At 33.2% G+C, this 21,467-nt stretch overlaps 1 protein-coding gene across 9 annotated transcripts in view; it reads left to right on the top strand.

Annotated features, from left to right (window-relative positions):
• LOC107445231 (nucleolysin TIAR) overlaps window positions 1-21,467 on the top strand; it is a 99,319-nt gene that overhangs the window by 20,912 nt on the left and 56,940 nt on the right. For 2 of the 9 annotated variants that reach the window (XM_043039851.1, XM_043039763.1), the window contains exon 1: window positions 18,554-19,105. The exons of 4 other annotated variants lie outside the window; for them this stretch is intronic. In XM_043039851.1, coding sequence (XP_042895785.1) covers window positions 18,569-19,105 — 537 coding nt within the window. In that variant the 5' untranslated portion in view covers window positions 18,554-18,568. Of the gene's footprint in view, window positions 1-16,527; window positions 16,579-18,536; window positions 19,106-21,467 lie in introns of those variants that run through there. 3 more of the 9 variants (XM_071186441.1, XM_043039810.2, XM_043039907.2) reach the window with 3 other exon arrangements.

The following is a 21,467-nucleotide window of genomic DNA, read 5'->3' as shown; positions in this document are numbered from 1 at the left end:
AAATCCTGGAGAACCACTTGAAAAAAAAAATTGCAACTACCTGATACAACGTTCCAGGATTGGCTGATCAAATAAACCTCTCGTAAAGCGTTTTGATATTTTATTTTGAAAACTCTTCACTGTGTTTACTCAATTAACTTAAGTTTGAAAAATCATGGTATCAGTTATTTCTTTTTTGCCGTGATTTGTTTCGTTGTGCAAAGCCTTCCTCTAGATTGAGTGGAAACTTCAGTTAAAACAGCTATTTTTGGAACTAATCTTTTTTGAGTAGCTTGCTTTTAAAATCGATTTTTCTCTTCTGCCATTGATGTTACATACTCAGAGAAATTTTCCTTCCCCTCTAAAATTTAGTAAAGAGTCTTGTATTGAAGGACACGGAGACATGAAAATAATCTCCTTATTCAAAATTCTGTTGAGCTCTTTTCTTCCGTCTTCATTAAAGCTTTTTTTTTTTTTTTTTTTACATTTTGTATTCAACCGATGGCAAATCAAATAGTGATATCAATCAAATTATTATCAAGTGTGTAATATCTGCATTAAAAGTTAAATAGAGCTCTTGAAGATTAATGCTCAGGCTTGCTCCATTAAAGGAATAATTAGCATATCCGATTAAAATGCAAATTGCTTTACATTACTGGCTATCGTTAATTTTATTTTTTATTTTGAGATGATTTAAATTATCTGTGTTGATTATATTTGGGGACTTTTTTTTTCCATAGCACTTCGGCGGCTTTTTTTCACACATGTTCATATGAGTAATTTCTGTTTTAGTTAGAACTAATACAACTGCAGCTTATTTCCGCTACCAAATAGGCAAAATAGCAGGCAGATTTGCATAATATGCACAAACATCGTTCGCAGAATTTTTGTTATTATCACAGAAATTTTTTTAGTTTTACTACTAATTTAAATAAATAAAAAAAAATTGTAGCTGACTTTCAGGCATCGAAAATTGAATAGAGTGCTGATTTTTATAAAAATATTAAATGTTTCTAAAATAAAAATATTGAGAAAGCCAAGTATAAGGTAAAACGTGGTAAGTCAACTAGTTTTATATCGTCAAAAAACTGCTAAATTTATAGAAATATATGCTTGTATGTACAATAATCAGTACAGGGTTTTAAATTTAAAAAAAAAAAAAAAGAGAAAACAGAAACACTTAATTGGTTGTTTTCAAACATGTTTCATCAAAATTAGCTGGCGTTGAAAGGGTTAAAATTAGTTACAAGAGGCAATACATTGCTTTAAGATAATTTTTTAATTGTAATTTTGTGTTCGCAGGTAGTTTTTAATTATATCTAAGTCTGACAGGAGGCATTCCAAATCAGAAAGATAGGGAAAATAATTCATTTACTAGACTATGCAGCTCAAAATAAGCTAAGCTGGAGTTAAACCGCTATTGAAATAACTTTCGTTTATTATTCCTGTGTTAGTTTTTCTTGCAAAAATGCTGTTCGGAAGTATAACTTTTCTGCAAATGTATTGACAACATCATGATGCTATTTTCGGATTTTTTTTCTTCCAATTTGGCCACTTGTTTAATTACTGAAGGAAGTTCAGCATATTCCTTCTAATATCTTTGGTAAAAATAATTCTATCTTCCTGGCTGCTAGCTCATAGATCTTACTTCCATCATATATCGCTGAAAGAAATTGATTTTTCTTTCTAATTTATCTGGTTAAAAGCATCCGATCTTCCTGTCTGGTAGTTTATAAAACATATTTCTATCAGCATATATTGCTAAAAGAAATTTGGTAGTAGCACGAAAAGGGGGAGAATCTTAAGGTTGTGACCATTGCTTTCGTCATGGTTACGTGCTGGAAGCAGATCCAAAAAATGAAAGTTTCAGTAAGTATAGGACGAAAAAAAGAAATGAAGTGCTCGATGGCGGAAAAGAAAAGTTTAGTTCCTTTCATTTCCGCCTTTCCTAGGCTCTCCGGAAATTCAAGCTGCTTCTGAGAAAGCCGGAAATTCCCGTTTCTTGCTCCTGGAGGATAGGGACATGTGCATCGGGGGGATGTCCATCAAGGCAATTACCATTCCTAAATGAAAATAAGACTTTTTCACCCAGCTCGAAGAAATTCGGCGCTTCTGCTTTCATAATTACAAATCACTCGGCTGCAAACAAACAAACTTGGTAATGCCATTTGAATGATAGTTTTGATCGAAGAAGAATCATTTGTAGTTTGACCTTCCTGTTTAAATTTTAATACGCATACAATAATTTAAGATTTCCGTTATTAAACCAACTGCATATTTTGAAGATTATTGTTTGGAAGGAATGTTAACTTATTGAATGTTTGTTATCTACTCGTGTCTTTTTAATCTGACTTAAATGCCTGGGAAAAAGTACTCCATTACTTATGGATAATTGCTGGAAAATAGTTCTGCTACACTGAAAACACTTTTTTTGTTACAAAATTACTGAAAAGTAAAGCGGAAGGGGTGAGAACAGTTTAACAATATGAATTCAACTGATCGATACCAAATTTGTTCCTTTAAAATAATCCGATTTTTAAACGTTTTTACTTATAATGAATATCATGGACTGGAGTCGATGAATAAATAAAAAAATCCCATTAAAAGAAGTGTGAAATCGGAAACAGTTACCCTTGTACGACATGTGATTGTTATATTGAATTTTATTGTTTTCTTTGCTTGCAGCTCTGGATAACAAATTAAATAACGCCACTTGTTCGAAAAAGCATAGAAACTCTTAAAACTTTTGCGGGATAGTAAATTACTCATCACTACGTTGAATTATTAATAGTTAGAACGTACAACCTATGAAAAAGTCTTCAGGTAAATATGTTATAATAATTATTGAAAGACATGGCAATCATAGTGATATTTTTTATTTCTAAATACTCAAAGATGATGAGAGTCATGGGATGCACCTAAATGTCGTGTCGGACCTCGTCTAGCTCTGCGAAGTATTGCAACTCGACGTGGTATGAACTCAAGAAGCAGTCTGGTGTCTCTTGCAGGAATATTCAGCCAGGCTGCCTCAATAATGTCCATTATTGCAACTGAGCTCTCGATTAATGAATGACTGCAAATGGTCTCCAAATAGCTGAGCATAACCATTTCTATCCAATGATCGGACCATAGGATCCAGTCCAAGAAAGAAAAAGCAGCTCACTCCATTATGGAGCCACCACCGGATCGCTCCATTGTTGAAAATTTGGGTCCATGGCTGCGCGGTGTCTGCTCTACACTAGAACTTATCTAACTAAGGCACATTTTACCAACCTTACGAGCTCAGGAGGTGCGCTGGACGTCATGTCGTGTTCTTAATAAATGCGTTAGAATCAGTCTTCTGCTGTTATATTCCATTACAGCCAAATTTCACCCTACTGTCCTAACGGACACGCTCATTTTATGTCCACATTGATGATTGCAGTTATTTCACGCTACGCTACTTGTTTGTCAACAGCAACACTGACAATTCTACGCACACGTTCGCGTTCTCGATCATTAGGTGCAGACGGTTGGCCAATACGTTGTCCATCTATGGTGAGCGATAATGTCTGAAATTGAATATTCTTGGCAAACTCTTGACAATTCAAAGAAGATAAATTTTGGTCAAGGTTCTGAATGTCTGACAATGAGGCCTATAAGAATTTCCTTCAGATAAAATTATCGAAACGAGAATGTTTTTGATTTTGCTGTTTTTAAAACACTCTTGACACTGTAGATCGCGGAATGTTGAATTCCCTCACAATTTCCGATATGGAATGTCCCATGCGTCTTGTTCCAACTACCATTCCGTGTTCGAAATCTCCTCATTTATATTCTGTCTTAATTGTATCCGAAACATTCTCAGCTGAATAGCTTGAACACAATGCAATAGTCCTGCCAGTGCTCCACCCATTTATACGTTTTGTACGCGATACTAGAGCCGTCTGTATATTTGAGGTGACCATAACTTTTGTCACCTCAGTGAAGTGTTACACTACCAGTTCTATTTTCAGAGAAAGCAACGACTCTGATTATCATCATACTGGGTAATTAATACTATGAAATTATAAAATTTTTTACTTACATCTGATGATAATCATATGATGATCTTAGATTAATTTAATTAACTTTTCCTGTCTTTTATTTTTTTCTGTGTCTAAATAATAATAATTATTGTCATTAGACATTTATAACTTTCTTTGTGTTAAAACCGTCATTTAGTTGTTTCGTGTAAAATTCGTTCTAATGATTTATTTGAAAAGTGACTGGACAATTTTTTTATCCGTATTATTTGGCGTTGGATATAAATTGGAAGTGTTATGGCGAAGGAAACTCGCTATCTATAAAAATTTAAAGGGGCGTAAGTATATGGAAGATTTCATTTTGTCGGAATGTCGGCTGCCGTTCTTTGATATATTATGGTAACTTCTTTATATTTTTGACTCTTCACCGATTATGGATGGAGGGGGGAGATGGCCAGTGCCGTTTAACTTTTTCGTGTGTTGTCTTTTTTTTTCCCTTTTATGCTGCAAAAGTTTTTATTTAGGTTTTTTCTTCCGGTTGGCGGATGGGAAACGCCGAACCAAAAAGGAAACTAACAAAAACGGTGAAATATTTGGCGGTGGCCTACTTCTAAGGAGCGCTCGTCAAGACGTCAGTCGTCGCTTGCAGACTGAGTCCATTTCATATCGATTTGTGGCTTGGATGTGTTACGAAGCCCCCATCCCTTCGTCCTCCCCACATTTCCAGATTTTATATATATTTCTACTTCGATCGCGTTTATTCCGGTAGGTAGGGTAGGCAGTGGGCAACGAAAATAAAAGCGTGTCTTAAGATTTTGTTTTTCTTTTCTTTTTTTGTTAAGTCCGAGCCATCCAATTGGAATTCTGGTAATATGACCTTACTGTCATTCCTTCGCTTCTGATTGACCCTTATAGCTTCTTACCCGAAAATAAAAATTTCTGAAGCAACTTTCTTTTTGAACCTTTGGTGGTTCAGTATGGTCTAAAGTTTCTCTCTTGTTATGCTGACCCTCTTGTTTTGTTTGTTTTTTACTTTTTCCGAAGAGCTTTGGTTTGTTTGCCGCCTATTGTTAAATCTTAAACTCATGGAGTAGCAACTGAATGCAATTTTTTTCTTGTATTGTTATATTTATGTAGTTCTGTTTAGGGGAATATATAGAAAATTATTTCGGTTGGATATAAAAGAAGATGCTGCTTTAAGCACTTAGAAGATAGAGCTTTTCTTTAATCCTTAACAATATTTATAATTAAAGTAAATGGATACTGGTTGAAGTAAACAGTTGTATAACCATGCTTTATTACTCGGCCATTGTAAACCGGTGTTGCTTATTAGTATTCATTTGCAATATTTATCAATCTCAACAATTACCAATTTTGGGGCTGTCGTATCATAAAACGCCTATCCCTAACATTGCTAGAATATTGTTCTGATAATATTGTGCTTGATTTAGAACAAATTAATGCCAGGGAAAAAAAAATGAATCCCCACTCTCAACTGTTTTTAATCTAAGGAATCAGAATTTCCAATTCTCTGCAATTGCCTGTCGTTGCAAAATTGATGTTCGTATAATGAAAGCTTAGCATTTAGAAATGGTGATACGTTTGTGCCTGACTTACAGTAGGCGGAAAATTTGTAAAAAGTTAGGTTCGTTTTTTGGAGGGGAACATATTCAAGTAAAAGTAATTTTTTATGATTTAAGAAAAAAGAGAAGAAATTGGTGTTGTTTAAAGCGCAGTCGAGCGTTGAACTTATATTCGTTTTACTAGATTTGGCAATGGTAGTATTGGAAGAAAAATTCTATTGATATTTAAATTAAACTTTTTTGAAGGAAACATCAGCTAAGGAATACATTGAAAGTTATGTACATTTTTTACGGTTTCTGATGTCGTTTGGAAACATTTGGGAGACTATAAAATATATTTAGAGTAAATAAATTGAAAATGATGTTAAAGTGAGGCAATAAATTTTAAAGTCCTATTTTTTAATTTTTTTTTATTTCCGTCACGAATTAGTCCATGAGTGACGAGAATCTAAACATCAATGTATGTATCGGCAATACCCGAAGGAAGCAGAAAAATGATTGTGAGCTAGTTTTCCTCTCATTCTAAAATAAGCTCTCAGCAATTTTATTTTTTAGACACTTCGCTCTTCCGCATTTATATCATAGCTATGATGCACATAAACTTGAAAATTTAAATTTTCAGTTGGTAGCCGATATACTAATAATTTATTAGGCACTTTTTATTCAAACCTAGTGTGACCTAGTCGATAGGTCCTTTTTATTCAATAGCTTCCTTTTGCAAACTTTTTTTTGTCGCTTGGATTAAATTTTATAGATATANTTGATCTGTCGTACTGACTTATATATATAATCATATTAGAAAAGATCTACGACTATAAAAAGTTGTTTCAGCTATAAAAAATAACAATATAAATATGTGATGAAATTTAGTTAAACATTCCGACTTTAAAGAACTTAACTTAAAAATATTTGGGGTGGCAAAATGTATTTAATATATTCATTACGACTTAGAAACGTGAATTGTTAAAGGCCTCTCCTTTCACATTAATCTTTCCATCACAAATTGATGGATCAAAATTTTGAATGAATATCCTGGACATTTTATGAAAATTTTGTTTTCTAGAGTCTTTCTGTATTGACCATTCAAAGATTTTTTTTTAAAAAGAAGAAAAAAAAATGCCGGGTACAAGTGACTAGTTGTTTACTTAAGTCTCCACTTTTTTTTTGTTAACTCGCCACTCGCCATAGTTATTTTCAAGTCTAGACACACATGAGGAGGCAAAATCATAACGAAAAACGCAACTTCAGGATGTCGAGTCCTTTTTATTGATACCTGATCTGGTAGTGGTATTGGTTATTGATAATATTCATCTGGTAAATACTGGTTCCTTGAATGAACTTCATTTTTCATACCTCCAACTTTATTGCGCTATGTCTTCAGCGTAATAAAATCATTGTATTTATAAATTCCGAGTTCAATTCAATCCATTCCTTTTTAACGTGACGATCATATAACTAATTTCTGCGTTTTTAGTTTTTCTTGTTCAGTACTGACAGCGTTTAAAAATCATTCGATTTTTATTCCTGACCCAGAATAGCCTACCTATAAAGTCAGTATCAATTTAAAAATTATCTTTTATACGGCGTTGTTGGTTAATCGATGATCAATCTTATTAAAGGGATCAGCGATATCTTGTATTGGCACTCACTACCATGTCTTCAATGAGGGATGAAAGAGCTTAACACACTTCCATAGATTTGTATCGCACGAACGGCTGTCCTTAGACTTTCTTCTGATAAGCCTTAATCGCTTCAATCGAGCCTTCATCCACTATTGTTCTCGGTTCAGTCACTGCTTCTATCTTCAGTCTTTTCTTTGCGAAGCCCCTGTCTTCTCTTAGCCCCATCTCATGTTTGGGGCTGAGGGCTTTTATTCTCCCTTCATATGTAGCGCCCTTTGTGTTAGTGGCAAAAATCAATTTACCATTTTTAAGCTTTGTTTCTCCCTACTTTATACCTGAAGGCTATTGCATCGTGTCAGCTGCCGACATTGATTTATTTGATGTAGTAGGTGAAGAAAAGATTGGTGTTTATTTTTTCCTCCTCTTATTTACCTTTTAGAAAGTCAAACTTTGTGGTATCAAGCTTCTCTTGTTGTGGAACGTGTCTAAAAGCAACTCATGTTATGGCGTCGTAAATGAAGTTAGTCGCCTTCCCTGTAGGGTGGATTGGCCGTGTATTTTCGGCATGCAAAACAATTTGATGACTAGATGATGATGGGTTGGAGCAGTGGATTTTGGTTTACATTTTGTGGTTTGCTGCTAGTTTATCGATTTCCTTTTGTTTCTCTTCCCTTTTGTTCTTCATCGACTTTGTTTTCACGAGCTTTACATAAAATTGAAATATTTGTGTTGAATATTGCACTGAATTTGGAAGCAGTGTGGAAATATGAGTTAAATAAATAGTGAATTTAGATTCTTCGAAAATTTTGTTTTAATGAGCTTGGATCCCCCCCCCTCCTCCCAGCTTCTCGTAGCAAGAATCAGGCAAAATTGACATTTAAAGCTATTTGAAGTTATGTTTTCTGTTCGGTTTCGAGTATAAGACGAAATTAACGATGCCGTAGACAGCAGTTTTTTCTGTTATGGAACCCTAAATGATCGAACTTCTTATGCCGGAACTTTGAACCATTAAAAGGAGTTATGAACCATTAAAAGGAGTTTCAAAACTTTACTAAGAAGAATGCAATTTTTTTCAGCCTTTCATCATTAAATTAGATTTTAAGCCTGATAACTGATTTCGTAGTTATGGAGCTGAATCTATTTCAGTTATTTGTTTTTTGTGTTACCTAACTAAACCTAATTATATTATTCTTTGAAATGAAACTTGTTTTTTTTAATTATTTTTTTTAACGAATTTAGTTATTTCCTTTTGATTTCAAAAGCGCGATGAGAAATATTGCAATTTTTTAAGATCAGTTTGTCATTAGAAAAATTATGTATTTTTTAAAATTTCTTTAATTGGCTTTTTTTAAGCTCTCAATGGCACCCGGAATGTGAAGTAAATGATTGAATATTGATTGGATCTAAATATATAGACAGATAACCAAAAAAATAAATAAAATAAAACTGTTAAAGAAAAGTTTTAACTTGGACTCTTTTACGGAACCTTTGGATTCCGCAGAACGCCATTTGGAAACCGCTGACTTACACAACTATTGTTTATCACCTCCCAAAGTTTTACGTTCGATACAAAAATGCATTACGTTTCCGTGGTTGACTCGTAAAATCCGCTGAAAACTTAACTAACGTTTGAGAAATTAGTGCTTTAAAAATAAGGCTTGGGCTGAGTAGATAATGTGTAAAATTAGGTCTCTTTTGCCAAAAGCATAGATTTAGTACCGTGCAATTAGTTAGTTTCCTGACAGATATCTTAATCATTAAATATCTTCCAAACAAAGCCGCTTTTACTAACTGTCTGGGACCATAGTGAACAAATACATGTAAATTTATTGTTTTAGTATATTTTGCAAAAGTATTATAAATGAACTATTTTTTTATCTTTTATATTTTAATCATTTGAAACTATCCTCCAGATTTTGATAGGTTTGTAATTTCTGAGTACGATTATAGCTGCTGTGAGTATTTTTTTCTTAAAGAATTTTTATTGTACGATTTGGTTGGCTATATTTAATTCTCTAGGTTAGGTGGGAGAGGGATTGGATTCCTCTCATCTTGTTTGTTATGTATAATTTCACAACACTACTTTGACTTCAAAGAGCTTCATGATTTTCGTAAACTTTAAATAAATGAAATCGTGCTAAAATTTATTTAATTTTCTAATGTATACTTGTTGGAAATTCGCATATTAAGCAGTAATTTTGAAAAAATATCGTTAACATGTCATTCATTCCATTTAATTTACTCTTTTAACTTTATTTTTAAAAAAGATGGTTGAAGTTTTCTTTTTAAATTGAACCTTTGGAGCAGTACTCATATCCCTTTCATATTAAAATAAATGGAATCGACAGTGGTAAATCATATATTTATTACAATATTTTAATTTTTTCTTCCTTGCCTTATGATTGGTTAAAGTATTGATTGTTCTTCAAAAGAGTATGTAAAGAACAACACACCGTGCAATGGCGATATTTGTTAAAAATCGCAAGATAATGTTTACGGGTGATCGTGAATAGCAAGTTTGATTGTGGAATATCAGCTATACAGTTATGTCACGATAATTATCGACAAAAGTAAATATTGAATATGATCTCAAATATCATTGATGATAATCTTTGAATACAGAAATATCGTGATCAATTTTGGCAGCAGTATGGATGAAAAATTAGCTCTAACCGTAAAATATAGTAACTAAAAAACACAATTTATAGGGAAACTTAGATAATTCTTGATCTGTCGTACTGACTTATGTAAGTTGCACTTTAAATTAAGCTGAAAACTGCACATTTTTCTGATTTTTGCTGCTGGGGTTTTTCTGAGTTTATCAAGACAAAATTGTATTTCATGATCTTTACCCTTTTGGGTCACATCGTATAATTCCCCTTATAGGAAAATTTTATTCTAATTTTAATGAAACGACGAGGAAAAATGCTATATAATTGCCGTGTTAAAATTATTATTGCTTTTTAATGTGTACATTAATCATTAACCTATATTACATGCATAGTTCAATCATATATTGCTTTCTAACTAAAGCACATAAATTATTTCTGAACCAAAATGCGTTTTATGGTTATATGGTTCGTTCAAATCATTCTACTTAAGAATTTCATTCGGTTATAAAATGCACCCAACTTCCTCCTTTAGGCAACGTTCTCTTTGTATCTGTTTCATTTATGGCCGATTTATGATCCCGGATTGAGTATGAATTATATCAGTCCAAAAAATATCCACTACATAGCCATCTCATTGATTCCAAATTCAGTCGCGGAGCCTTTAATAAGGAAGTTCCATCTGAACCCAATAATTTTGCGGGTTAAAAGTTCTAACTAATGGATACTTATATTCAAAAATACTCTCGGAAAGCACTCACCCTTTCCTATTCAGAGGGAGGAAAAAAACCCACCCTTTCCGTGGAGTAGAACTCTCTTTTTCGATATGGGCAGTTTTTCGCTATCAACGGGTAATAAATAGCCACTAGGTATTGGTACTCGAATCGCTGCTATTGATCACGAAGAGTAATAAAACTGAGCTATGCCCCTTTATAACGTCTTTTCCTGGCGCGTCCCCTTCTTATCCCCTATCCCTCCAGGAACTGTATTCATTCCGGAAAACTCTCCTTGCTGTTGGAAGGAATAAATTTCGTAGTGGAAGTACTCGCCTGCCCGCCCCCAACCTTATGGGTGTTAAGGTGTCACTTTAAAACGTTCCCCTTCAATTGCTAAATTGAATGAAAAAGTGGTTTAACTCAAAATTTCTTGGTTGTATTTGTGGGTTATGCTCCTGCTGTCAGTTTGTCTAAAAATTTGCAAGAGATAGTGGTTTATCGGTCTCTTAAGTCGAAAGCAGAGTTTGAAACTGTTTGGTTAGGCTTTAGTTATGGGAATAAAATTTTAATACATTATTTGTATTTTATATTTCTTGACCTAATGATAATATTCTTTGACAGATCAAATACATATTTCATGTTTTGGAAAGTCAGCAGGCATTTGTTACAAATTGTTTGTTTTTCCCTACGAATATGTTATAAAACATACGTGCAGATGTTTACAAATCGCAGTCTTTGTATAAGTGTTGTATATCGTATAAGTGTTGTACGTCGTATCTGCATTCCAGAAATTTTGATTTTTTTGTAGACCCTTTAAAATTGGTGAAATATGCCTTGATGATTTTGCGGGTTGATCTATTGCGTTTTTTTTCCTCTTTTCTTTATTTTCGCTAAAGATTGGTAACTGAGCAGCCACCTAGCCTCAAATGATTGAAATCTATCTTTAAAACAATACCACTGCTGAATGGTTTTATCCATTGACTTCCTATGGAATTACACAAAGTTTTTATTTCCTAAAAGTAGACAATTTGAAACTCAATAAGCGCTGGTGCTTGCGCTTGAAGAGTTAATATCATCAATCTGTCACTAAACGACTAAAATGTTCCACATATTAATGACAGAACATAAAATGTTCCACATATATATTTTATACTCAGTCATTAGCTTTCTACAATTTTGATCAACGGATGTTTTCGAACCTTATGCGTTTTTGAGTGACTTCTAATCTAGTTCATACACCCGTAGCCGTTATTTTTCTTGCTTGGAGTCTTTAAATAACGAGTTCAATATTGTTTTTGAATTAAATAAACAATTTTAATTTACATCTAAACTGAAACTAATTATCACTTTACTCATTTAGAGAAGTTAATATCCTCACTTAGTGACGACCATTAATGGCATGACTGGCCTCCGATGCATTTTTAACTTGTTGCAAATTGGCATTTGATTAAGTTCGCCAAGTTAAAAATAAAGCTATTATGAAGTGATCAAACAGTGAAACGAGTGCTTTGTTTAATCAGCTGGATTTTTCCTCTTTATCAAACAGATACTACACCACTTTTTCCTCTGTTCGAAGAAATTTCTTTTGGCGTCGCTTAAAGCTCCTGGTAATGTCGTCCATCGACCTGGTGTTTGGGTTTTTTAAAAAAAAAGGGCGTGTCGATATTTTGCCATATAAATTTGAGTACAAGATTTTTCAAATATTTTCTTTGCTGAAGGTGATTTATGTTTTTATAGAAAATCATACCTTGTTTATTATCTTCTTTACAGTCTCTATAAATCACGGTCGGCCTGGTTTGCCTTTGTGTTATGTATTCAGATTTGTTGCTTGTCTTTGTGTTTATTGATCTTTTAAAGCAGATGGTGAAATAAACCTATTTTACTTCCAAGTGAATACCTTGGGTATCAAAATGTTTAAGGGTCTGGTTTGATGAAGGTCACTTATTATTTCATATGTTTTTTTTTTCTTTTTTAATATTTTTGAAATTTTTACGACTAGTTTTATCTACGCTTTATCATTTATGCAACTAAATTTTTTTTAATAAATATCTACCATCGCGCTAGTTATAAAACTTAATTGATTTTTCAGGCTTGTATGTGTGAAACCAATTAAATTACGTTTGCACGCCGACTTCATTGATTATAGCGGCAACTACTAACTTAACATATGTTTACAAATCTGTATAAATTTTTTTAAAAAGTAATATTCTTTATTAGTATTTGTTTACGTATATCCAATATTCATGTTTCGTAGCAATTTATTTATGAATGTTTATTTTGTTACTTCTGTAGTTACAACAATTTTATAAGTATCGATCTTTCTTTTTAAATCGATTCGCGTACTGGATGTAAAATGTTAAAAATGTTTGAAGAAAGATTTAAATTATTTGTATTTGTTTTTGTGGTATTTCCCGTGTTTTATTAGATATAGAATCCCTTCCCGACCATTGTGTACTGATGTTTTTTCTTTTTTTCCATTATTTGTATTTTGTCTTATGGAATGAATTTCCTTTAATACGTAAGTGACGCTATTTTTTTATATTTTTTTAATTTAAAGAGTGCATTTTTAATACATAAATAACGCTTGTTTAAAAAAAAAAATTGACATTTTTTAAATTTAAGTAGTGCATTTTTTACCAATATAACTTAACTGAAATTTTGATTTACAATATCTTCTCCCCTTAATAATAATTTAAGTTATTTTCGTTACATTTTGTCATACTAATTACTCTGAAATTCAAAAATACAGAAATCTTTTTAAAAATACAGAAAGTGCTCTTTCCTTTTCTTATTTTTGTTGCTGGTTTTGTTTTCGTATTTCTAAACAATAGGTACTTACAGCTAATCGTGGTTGCGCATAGCAGTGTTAACGTTACTGCTTTAGGGTTTTGTTTGATTATCATGCTGAATCAATTTTCGGATCGTTTTTAATGCTTGACGTCACTTGCAAATATCCGTCTAAGGGTGATTTTTTTAAAAATTATTGCAGAAGTCAGACACTTAATTTTTATTTTATTTTTATATCCAAAGTTGAACAGTCGACCCAATTTTTTGGGTGTACGACGACTAAAGTTGAACTCTGTAGCCTTGTAATTTTGACCCAATCAACCAGACAAGGAAACTCCTGGATCAGTAGTACCCCCAGAGATAGGAGAGGTATTGATTTGTTATAGGAACATGGAGGACTTTGCGGCATGACAGATTTAACGTGCACCAATCACCGCTTATTAAAATTCGTTCCGAGGGCACTTTGCAGCTGATTTTAAAAACAGCCATGTACGTCATTTTAACGAAAGAAAAAAGCCCCCGAAATCAATTTTACATGCTACATTTACTTAATATTTCGTTTTGACGTTTTGGTTAAATATGAGCCATATTTTTTTTATTATTTACATTTGCTGTAGGGTCTTAAAACTTAGGTCAATAGCATTTTTTCACATTTGATTATATTATTTATTCCATAGCACTCTTTTTTAATTAAAAAAATGTAATGAAAAAGCTAGGATAAAGTTTTTCAACTTGTAATATTGACATATTTGTTACTACACTTGTTAGTTAATTTAGTAATCCCACGTCAAAGTTACATGTTATGCAGTGAAATATTTGTTATTAATATGAAATACATGCGGGAAGTGAGCACTGTTCATACCATCACTCCATCAACATCAATGTCTATCATCCCCTCATCAGTAGCTCTCTATCTTTCCGATTTTAAGGGCTGGTAGGGGGGGGGGTAGGAGAAAAGGCTAAGTGGTGGGTAGGCGGAACGGGGTAGAGGGTTCGGCAGCAGAAATCCTTTTCTTTTACCCTTTCATGTAAATTGCCGTCTCATTTTCTCCTCTTGCATATTCAAGCGGAGAGCAATTTTATTGATTGCGTTGCTTGTGCCTTTGCTTCTCTATTCTAACCTCCGTGCCTCGTTCAGCACTGCCTGTTTGTGAAGGTAACCTTGGCAACGCTTTTGTGCGTGTGTATGCGCGCTTGTGCCCTATTCCAGATACTGCGGAGAAAGTAAAACGGGGGTAAGGGGGCATAAAAAATAAACAAGGGGGTGACGCGAAAGCTCCTTTGTGTTCCCTCTCCTTTTTGGCGCCAGATGCGTTGCTGTTAAAGCAAATAAAGTATTGTTTTCGTCATAAAGGGAAAAAATACTTTAGCAGGAAGCGCGTGCACGCGCTATCGTTTTCGAAAAGAATTGTGACTCTCCTCCGCTCTTTGTAATCCGTATATATAGCTTATTTGGTTGTATTTTTTAACCCCCGTTCCCCTTTAGTTTGAATCTATTGCGATATGAAAGATCGTCCCTTTTGAGTTCTGAAGTTTTAGTTTTTCGATGCGCGAAAATGCCATGTTTTAGGGGAATGCATATTCTCAGAGAGACCAATTATTTGAGGCATGATAGTTTTTCTCCCTTGTCTTTTTCTATCATAGCGAGCTCTTGATCTTTTGTTAGAATAGGAAAAAAAAAGGGGGGTGTTATTTCGTATCGAAATTTTCTGTTCATAATTCATGTTGATTTAAAAATTCACTACAGTTCAATTTTAAATGTCTTTTATATCTTTTGTTTTGTGATATTTTCGGGGGGATTCGAATAATTTTTAAAGTGTAGAGTTAGTGCCGAATTCTGCTTAAGTATTTGTTTCTTCCATTCTGAATTATCCTTCGTTTCAGGATTTTTAATTTACTTTCTTATCACGCTTGCTGTCTCTGTGTATATTTAATATTTGAAATCTCAATGGTTAAAGAGAAAAATGAAATTTTTTTAATAACTTTATCATAGATTCATTAAAACAAATTTAGTTCGCTTTTATTTCTCAAATCTAAAGACATCCTAACATAGATGTTTAGATGTTAAATTTTCTTGATTATTGCCAGTAAAATAATATATTATACACATAATTGCCATAAATGTGTTAATCACAGTATGAATTCTCCATATCCTAGTATCAAAAGTTTTTAGAATTAGGACCAATAGAAGCTAATTTGCCATTTGACTTTGTTTATAAAGTAATTTTAACGGGCCTTCCACTGGTCACGGGGGGGAAAGGCATGGAATTGTTATGGCATTTTTTTATTACAAAGATCTGGAAAATTCCGATATCACTAAAAATAATCAGTCTTAAAATTGTCGGTAATAGTAATCGGTTGTTAAGATTCGATTCAAATAATTCTTTCTATCAAATAATTTATTGATATTATTTGATATAAAAATTTCACATTTTAGTGAAACTATTCCACGTTTTCATCCTCATTCAATATTTTTTTGCTCGCAAAATCTAATATTTGACATTAAAAAAAATATATTTGACAACAAAACAAATATTTAGCATAAAAAAAGTTTTCTGATGAAAAATTGTGTGATATAGATAAAATATGATCTATATTAACATTAAAATTTTCTTTAAAGTACCTAAAAAAGTCGGATTTTTTAAATTTTTTTTTGAAGGGATTAAGGGGGAATCCTTCCCAAGTCTTATGAAATAGCAATGTACACGTGAAAATCAAGTGCTTGTAATATTTAGCTCTGTGTAAAAGTTAAAATTTAACTCTAATACATTCGCCTGCTGTGTTGTTTCGTAGTCTTACATATTACTAACCCCATGATAATAATAAAAGAAAAATTCTCTAACTTTGACAAATGCGCCTTAACACTAATTTAAATACACAGATGCTGTAAACCATTCGTTACTGGAATAAATTAGACAACTCCCTAACTCACGGCGGTAATAAAAAGGAATAAAGTAAAGAATCCTTTCTTATATTTCATTTGTTTACACTTTCTCCAGACAAGTGTAGTGGTCATTTATGTTCCACCCAACTGTACTTCCTCTCCATCTCAGAGGAACAACCCGCCCTCCACGGAATCTCGTCATTGCTTAATCATGACGAATGCGCGGTTTCCTGTATAACGGACCAAATCTCTCATCCAGTCTTTCTCTTTTATTTTGCCCTGTGTAATTCTTGAGCTCTCTGGGGAAAAAGGAATTTGCTGGGACTAATGCCGAGGAAAGACGAATGTCCTCAAAACAATGATCGCATTCGTGGGGGTGTTCCAGTTTGTTCAGGTGTTCTCTTTTTTTTTTCTCTCCCTTTATTCTAGTCTGTGACGACATTATCTGTTTTTATGGAGCGCTGTTTTCATTTATTACGTTTCCTCCCTTGGGACTGATCTGGTGTATATCGCCCCTGAGTGCTAAGAGGAGATGTAGCGTCTGTAATTGAGTTTTGGTGTCTGGTTGTAGATGGGGTTTGGGGAATTTTGTTAAGTTTCTGAATTGTTACTTATGTGGAACTTATTTTGTAAAGCGATTATTATGGGTAGTCTTTACAAGTAGGTATTTTTTGATAAACTGAAAGAAAAGGGACATAATAAATTTTAGTATATGTTCCTAGTTCAATAATAACAGGAACTTAAAGCGCTGTGAGTTTTTTTTTCTTCCATTGATTTTTCGCCCGATTCGTTTTGTAACACCTTAACAGAAAAGTACCAACAATTACGATTTATCCGTAATTAATATAATTTCGTAGTCAGGATTTCAGTCCTATAGTTGAGTAATTGTGGTCCAAATTACGGTTTTTGGAGATTATCGTGATAATCTATGTAAAATAAGTATTTATTTCCTTAACTACTCAGTTATTAACTTTATTTGTGGGACATATTCGGAGAAAAAGATTAATTTAATTTTTTTTATTTAGCAAATTTATGCATTGTTATTATTTGATATTGAATATAGTGAATTCATGTATAATCATTATTATTGGGTATATGCCAATATTTAAGTTGTTAAAACATATTGAAATCGCGCTAATTTTAATTTTGTTAGCGTTATGTGTTATTGTACTTCTGATTAATGATAACTAGTTCGGAAAGTTGGATCTCAGCTTTAATTTAGTTGAGTTCGTAATGTCGTTTGTGTTTGCAGAATATTTAGTGCGGCTATTAAACTACGTCCGATGCGTCTACACCAACCCAAACACATACTGAACTTTTAATGTTGATCTTTATAATGAAGTTAATTGCACTATTTACTTTTAATTTTGCATGGAACTGTCCAGATATAAAAAAAAAATACTTGTTAAAATTGCAATGAGAAATTCAACCAATAAATGTTCAATTTTTGGTTGGAAATGAACCATAATGAAGTTACGTTTTTAACTAAATCGTTTTAAGATTCAATAAACATTTTAAAAGATTAATTTAGGATTCACTAAATGAAATAACATCCCAACATTTCCTGAAATTACATGCTTACAATCTTTAGAAAATTCAGTCAATTTTTGTTTAAATTACTAAGAGGGAAAGACTTGTTTATGCAGTTATTATACTTAATTTTTTTTTTTTGTAGGAGAGGTGTATTTCGTTTTTGATGTTCGCCATTTTTATTTAATTTTTTTAAGAATTTGATTTTATTGTTAAGTCTTACTTGAGCTATACTAACCGAATATTGATGGTGATTTTGGATTCGCTCTTTATTAGATTCCTAAGTTTTTACGTAACTTTCATAAAAGCTTATTTTAATTTTAACTATCATAAAAAAAGCTGAAAACTAAAAATGAATAGTGTTTTTAATTTGTTTTTAACTTCACTGATATAAAAATAAATGTTGGAAAATTTTAATTAGTTTTTTCTAATTTGTGACCAAATATGTGGACGAATCACTTTTTGAAATAAGTAATTCTTTTATTTCTATTTATCTGTATTTATATACTTTTCAGTTCCTATTTAACAATGTATTAGGAGGTTAAACTATTATGCTAAACAAATTGAATGAGCCAGTTATAAATATTTGTTGTATGATGAGTATCGGAATTCGTCGGAATATTGGATTCCAGAACAAAGGACGACCGCGGCGTGTGTAAAGGACAGCTGCTATGTCCAACGATTGGAGGAGCAGCGAGAACCCCTTTGTTTGTTATTAGTTAGTCCGCTGATTCACTCTGCAATTCCATATTGATTGTGGGGTAGAAAGGAACGCCCGATTGCCATTCTCTCCGGCCGTTTGCGAATTAGCTATTTTGTAGCGTTTGGGACGGCGCGATGGGGCTGAGGAGGGCATGCGCGGGCGGCACAGCGTCTGCGCCAGTCAAGGGCGCTGTTCTCACTTATTCCGGAGTTCTTCGGATGGACAGACGGCCGGGGCGCTCCTCTGTGCTTGCTCACATCATTCACCGGTGCGCTTCGTTCGAAAAGTGGACCGGACTGCGGCCTCAACGAGGGAGGAAGCCCTGGCTGTGCTTTGTGCCCCGTACACTCGTTGCGCCACTTTAGGGGGCACTTCCATGTTGATTGAACCGTACACGACGGCCGTCCGACCGCATCCGCAGCTGGTGTCCGGAGCCGCCCTCTGTCCGGACCCAGCTTCCTCTGCCGACGCCCTGACTCTCTTCACCCCGTGGATCGGCGGGGCGGCCACCGCTGCCGCTGGAAGCCCTTACGCGGCAGCTGCCGTGCCCGCAGTTGTACCACAACAGCCGCAACAGCAGACTACAGCTCTATTCCGAGCTGCTACGGTGCCCCTGCACACTCTGCGGACCGCCCTACTTCAACAGCAGATGATGACCAAGGTGGACTTGCCGCCTCAGACACCACTAGTAAGTAGGAATGGATTTTATGTGTATTTCTCCAACGTAATGTGTGTGTGTTGTTCCGGTTTATAACCTTTGGACTCATTTTAATACGCGATGTGGTTGTTTAGCTTCATACTCGTGTGGTAATTTTTCATATCCTCCTTCTATGTTTATTTTTCAAACAGAGAACTGTGGATTGTTGTAGCAGCTATTAGTATTTTTGAAACAACTGCCTAAATTTGAAGTGGTTAAATACTTGTTTGCTAAATATTTCAATTATAGCAAATTTGGAGTTATTTTATCTATTTAACCATGGGATAATTACATTACTGTGCTGGCTATTGATGATAAAGAATAATCTCTTTTCAGCAAGAGAATGACATGAATCATTCCNTATTAAATCTATAAGTAAGGCATCCTTCCAATTAAAACATTACCTGACCATATTCCATTCAATTTTCAGTGTGCTTCAGCTTCCTGATTTTGTTTATTATGTTATTCATTGAAGGTTTTTCGTTGCATTTTTAAATTTTTTTGTTCATTAAAAATTAATAGCTTTTAATATCTGAAAATGGTTTTTAGAATTTTAGGCTGGTTGCAATTTGAAAACGATAACTATCAGTTTAATGTGACAATCTTGAACCTTTTGCGATCGTTATTCATTATTTTGAATCAAATAAAATTTAAATTTTAAAAAATAACAATATAAAGCGAAACATAATATTTTTCTCGATAAAAGAGCCTCGTTAACGTCTTAATATGTTTAAAATGATTTTACATCACATTTCAGAATAATTAAATAAGAAGGTTGGCAGATGCTGACTATTTTTTTTATCCTACATTTAAAACCTCTTTCATTTTATTTTTTTTTTAAAAAAGAAAGAGAAATAAATCTAGTTTCATTATTAAAGTATAAAAGAAAGGATTGTGGTAGTAAAATATTTCCCCCACTTTCAGATCGTAGTAAGCATTTAGTTAAAATGTTTCTATATGATGAAAAGAAATTAAATAAATGTTTGAATATGAAAAGTAATTTTATTCTAATTGTCTTGTGTTATTGGTTATAATACTGATAAGATTCTGAATCAAATTGATTTATTGACTTTTCTTCAGAAATTATCGATAGTTAGCTCATTTCGCCTTGTATTAGTCATAAATCTATTCAACGATCATTACCTCATTTATCAACCTAGTTTTACTTCTGTCAGAAGCTGTTAGAGATGAGTTCCTTTGTCTTCTTACTGATCAGATGTTAAGGGTGTATATAAGTAAAGGAATGGGCACATAAATTAAAAACAGCTTAGCTTTACATAAATTGTAGATTATGAGGCTGTTCTTCATTGGATTTCAAGACAGTCTGCAAGTCTAGATGACGAACTACAGCAGCGCAAAATAAATGAACGTATATTGTTTCAGTTTTGTACCCTCTTTTAATGGTATGGCTGGCAGTGGACTGTCTCAATTTTTAAACTGTTTTACCAAAAAAAAAGTAAAGAAAGCATGAAATTAGTCCATTTTTTGAAGTGAAAACACCATAGAAAATAGTCCGCGTCTGTGCCAGGTGCAATCCTGGAGACATTTTTATGGAGTATTTATGAAATTACATGCATTATTATTTTTTAAGTTTTATGTAGATAGTTACGTCACCCGTGACTCAAATTACTCCACTTATCTTCAACTATTTTTGTTCTCTACGGACCAGAATCAACACCGTTTGATCACCTAACTTAAAAAACTTGTTTACGTTTTGTGTAGTATAATCTTTTTTTAGCTCATGTCTACATTACAAATTGATTTTTGGAAGTCCAAGCACAAAATTAATAGGTCATTTTGAACCTAAATGACCGATGGCTTAAATGTTCTGAAGGTTAAAAGATATAAGGTGAAATTGTTTGGCACATCACAGAATTTTATGCGTCTGTTTAGCTTTGAAGGAAGTTTAAAAACCTTCGATAACTGTCAATGAACCTCTCCTAGTGTATGACTTCGAAAGTGTATGACTTCATACACTATCTTACTGTTTTATAAAAAATAATAGGTATTAAATCTGTAAGTAAATAGTCTCGATAATATATCTCATTTGACTTTTTTTTTCTTCTCGCAAGTTTTAGCTTTATATCTACGAATTGTGGCGTTAATCTGCCATATTGAATCGCAGATTCAACTCTGGTACAAAATAATCCTTTAAGTATTCGGGATCTGACAGTAAAAAGTAGGCCCTAACTTATCTCTAGTATTCGCGCATCAATCCTTTAGTTATTGTGCAACGAATACCTATTTAAATAATAGATTTTTTTTCCTTTTTTTTCTTTTTCAATTTGAATTTTTAGTTCACTTTTTCAAAAGGGGATTTTCTTCTTTTTTATAAGTTATTAAATTACGCCTA

The sequence above is a fragment of the Parasteatoda tepidariorum genome, chromosome 10, assembly GCF_043381705.1.
Source record: "Parasteatoda tepidariorum isolate YZ-2023 chromosome 10, CAS_Ptep_4.0, whole genome shotgun sequence".
NCBI classification, from domain to species: Eukaryota; Metazoa; Arthropoda; class Arachnida; order Araneae; family Theridiidae; genus Parasteatoda; species Parasteatoda tepidariorum.
Note: the sequence above shows the minus strand (reverse complement) of the source record. Positions and strands in the feature narration are given on the sequence as shown.